The sequence below is a fragment of the Notothenia coriiceps genome, unplaced genomic scaffold (assembly GCF_000735185.1).
Source record: "Notothenia coriiceps isolate Sejong01 unplaced genomic scaffold, NC01 NC01_scaffold00015755, whole genome shotgun sequence".
NCBI classification, from domain to species: Eukaryota; Metazoa; Chordata; class Actinopteri; order Perciformes; family Nototheniidae; genus Notothenia; species Notothenia coriiceps.
This window is the reverse complement of record NW_011348456.1, coordinates 6,455-10,010: the sequence shown is the minus strand read 5'-3', so window position 1 is coordinate 10,010 and position 3,556 is coordinate 6,455. Positions and strand designations below refer to the sequence as shown.

The window sequence follows — 3,556 nt, the reverse complement described above, 5'->3', positions numbered from 1 at the left end:
AAGATACTATTTTTGTATAAGTCTAAATAGTTGTGTAAGAAGTCTTACTCAATGTGATTATAAAGCCACACTAATGAAAACCTGACTTCTCTCTCCGCGGCTGCTCTTCAATGTTATGGTTGTGTGGACGCCCCTCCCTCCTCTTCACTGTTGATCATGAAGATATTTCTTACTGCCAGTTGGTAGACAGCAGCCTCAGTTGTCTTTCCTCCTCCTTCTTTTCCCTCTTCCTCTTCATACCTGTCTGTCGTCAGTTAACACTGGGAATGTTAGGAACAACACCAAAGTACTGCTCCCTGCATCTGTCACTGGAACACTGCTGGACACACTGTAGTTAAGGTAAGCCCTCGGATATTGAATCACTTGTAAAATCAGGTATAGCACTATGTAACTGTTTTAAGTAATATGTGTTTGTAAGCAAACACCTTCATTTGAAGCAAAGAACATACAATTGATGTAAATGATATTCAGTAGTGAAGGTATTTACGCTATAGGCCTACTGGTAGCTCAGCTTTCATATAAAAACTACTGTGACAAAAAGAAGACATATTTAAGAGAACAACCTTTTTCTGAACAACATGTCAGTGTGGGAGTTGTATAAGAGTGTAGGGTAGTGTAGTATTAGTATCAAGTACTGACCACATTCTCACACATTCAGGGCAAACTTGCAACAAATAGGAGATAAGAGCAGGTAATAATGATTAAATGGAGCTCGAATAGGTCACATGGGCCATTGTGCCTCATGGCTCAGTGTTGCCATATCAAACAGAGGTGTCCTGTAAACACCGGCCATCATGCCGCTGCCTCACTTGTAGGCTACTCCTGCTCGGGGTTTGCAGGATATCTGACCGACTGATCCAAAATCTGTCTAACTTGTATTTTTTCAAAACTTTTGCAGTTCTTACAGAGAGGATTATCAGGAAGGATGAATCGCTCGTGTGTAAACTGCTTGAAGTCTTTGGTGCTAAGTCTCAACTTCCTGTGCTGGGTAGGTGCTTAACGTCCCATCCACACTGCAGCTATTACCAGGGTTGGACCAGGACTGAAGCTCAGCCCAGGCCCACATTTTTGGTGTGGGCCTTTTTATTTTTTTGTGGTAGAACATCTGATGATTCTGAAGACCTTTAGGACACTTTAGGATGTCTTGCTGACACCTGGCTCCTCAGGTTGTATGAGAACGAATATAAAACATGAGCTGGCCAACTAAGGGTGACTTCAGCACTGAGTGACGGTGTACTGCCAACTACCACCGACCTCCGCATCAAAAGTCCTACAGCAGGTCGATAGAGGGCTGAACAATGTTACAGATGCTCACACATACAGTGCATCAACATGAAAAAACACATTAGCAGTGGTGGATAGTAAAAAAGTACATTTACTCAAGTAATGTACTTAAGTCCAATTTTGAGGTACTTGTACTTTAACAGTTTAGGCTACTATATACTTCTAATTTTATAAACCAATAATGTACTTTTTAGTAAAAGGTTTTTACTCCACCACATTTATTTGACAGCTTTTACTTATACATTCAAAATCTAAATCAATGATTAAAGGTGGGGTATGTAATTTTGGAGAAACCCGCTAGAATTAGAAACTACCTAGCCAAAAAAAATCTGCCTCTTCCTTCAGACTTCCTTACAGAGCCCCTCCTCCAACACACACAAACGCGCACATGACCAATGAGGGCACGAGATAAGTTTGTGCACAGATGGAAGGCTGAAAGGCAGGTAGGCCATCCAGTTACTTTAGCCGGGCCGGCTCAGATGATTGGTCGTGCTTTTTACAGTACTACGGCTTCCACAGATGACATTTTTTTAATGTATTTATTGTCAAAGCATTTCATATATTCATTGCTATCGGGATGTTAAGAGTATTCCATGGAATATAACAAAAAGCGTTTCTGAAATAAATTACATACCCCACCTTTAAGTAAACTTTCACATACTGTATATTTATAGGTTAACAGCAGTATATCAAGTTATTCAAATTAGCTCTTCGTTTACCAGTTGGGATAAAAACACATGAATAAACATAATAGTAAACCAGTACGGCATATATACGATTCTGAAATAGGCCATTACTCAAAAGGAGTACTTGAGTAAAAGTACAGTAATTTTGTACTTTGAATGCAGGACTTTTACTTGTAATAAACTTGTGAATTATCGCTACTTTTACTTTGGTAACACATCTTAGTAATTCTTCCACCACTGCATAACAGAATAATGTACCTGATAAAGCCAGAAGGAATCAAGTTAGGTTTCTCACAGACTACCTCATTGAACATGCCCCAAAAACTGACAAATCCAAAGAAAAGAAAATCAGCTAGCATTCGGTTGGCAGTTCACACCCAGCTTTGGGAGTAACAAATTCCATCTAACAAGATTGTGTAATTAGGATACAAAATATGGTCACTCTATTCCTTAACATTTATATATTAAAAAGTTGTAGTAATGTTAGTAAACTAAAAAGAGCATATATAGTGTTTGTTTTAAAGGGTCAGATCTAGTTTCATCTTTTTAAGCTGTACTGTTCTGTAATTTAATTCACAATGTACAATCATACCAAAAAAAGAAGGTGTGTCTGTGTGTTGCAGCTGTGCGGTGCGTTTGTGGTGGCGTTCGGGGAGTTCCAGATGATTAATTCCAAGTTTGCCTCCCTCATCACCTCCTTCTGGCCCATCTACCCCGCCAACACACTGGTGGTCACCGGCACCATCGTGACCTGTGTGTGTTACCTGGGAATGTTAGGAGGCATGAAAGAGAACCGCTGCATGCTTATCAGTGTGAGCAGGCCTGATTTACACAATCAAAGCTCTTCACTATTTTGTGACAATCTTTTTAGTGTTTTCTAGTCGCCCTCACAGGGAAATGTATATACAGATACAAATTGTGTGAAAGATAATACAAAAAGAAAAATGATAGAGTCCTTTTCCCAGCCCTCTTGCCATTTCACAATAATCATACTTGATGTTTGTTAGAAATCTTCTGAGTTCGTCTATCACGCACATTTTAGCATAACAATTTATAGTAAAACATTTTTATTTTTAGACTTTATCGTATTGAAGGTTTCATTCTATACACATTTGCTTTTATATGCACATTGCAAACAAAATATTAAAGGATAAACCATGTTAAATGTGATTTACACTACTCCAGTTTTTCGTCCTGCTGTTCGTCCTGATGCTGGTGGAGCTGGCCATGGCCTGTGTGTTCCTGGTGTACAGCCGCAAGGTAGGAACCGTCATACAACAGCATACAGTGTTTATATCCAATATAATGACAAGGGGTTTGATTTGATTAACGCCTCGAGTCATTTGGAACATTTTTACTTCATACAGTTTGATGTCTGATTTTTTAAAACTGTACTTTTCCAAAAAGCTGTTTTCCATCTTGCACTGCTGGTCTCCCACTTACTTTAAAGAGGCCCTATCCTACTTTTTAGGGTTTCCTTTTCCTCTAGTCGTGTGTTGTATAGTTTTTGTGCATGTATATGGTTAAAATCCCTGTGTCCCCTCCAGAGGGAGTTTGTCTCCCACTCCCCCCATCCACCTGCCTGA

At 39.4% G+C, this 3,556-nt stretch overlaps 1 protein-coding gene across 1 annotated transcript; it reads left to right on the top strand.

Annotated features, from left to right (window-relative positions):
• Positions 1-249: 249 nt before the first annotated feature.
• Positions 250-3,556, top strand: LOC104949113 (leukocyte surface antigen CD53-like). The gene is made up of 5 exons (XM_010775393.1): positions 250-339; positions 899-988; positions 2,594-2,782; positions 3,156-3,230; positions 3,518-3,556. The coding sequence occupies exons 2-5, from the start codon at positions 926-928 to the stop codon at positions 3,554-3,556; spliced, it is 366 nt and encodes a 121-aa protein (XP_010773695.1). The 5' UTR covers positions 250-339; positions 899-925.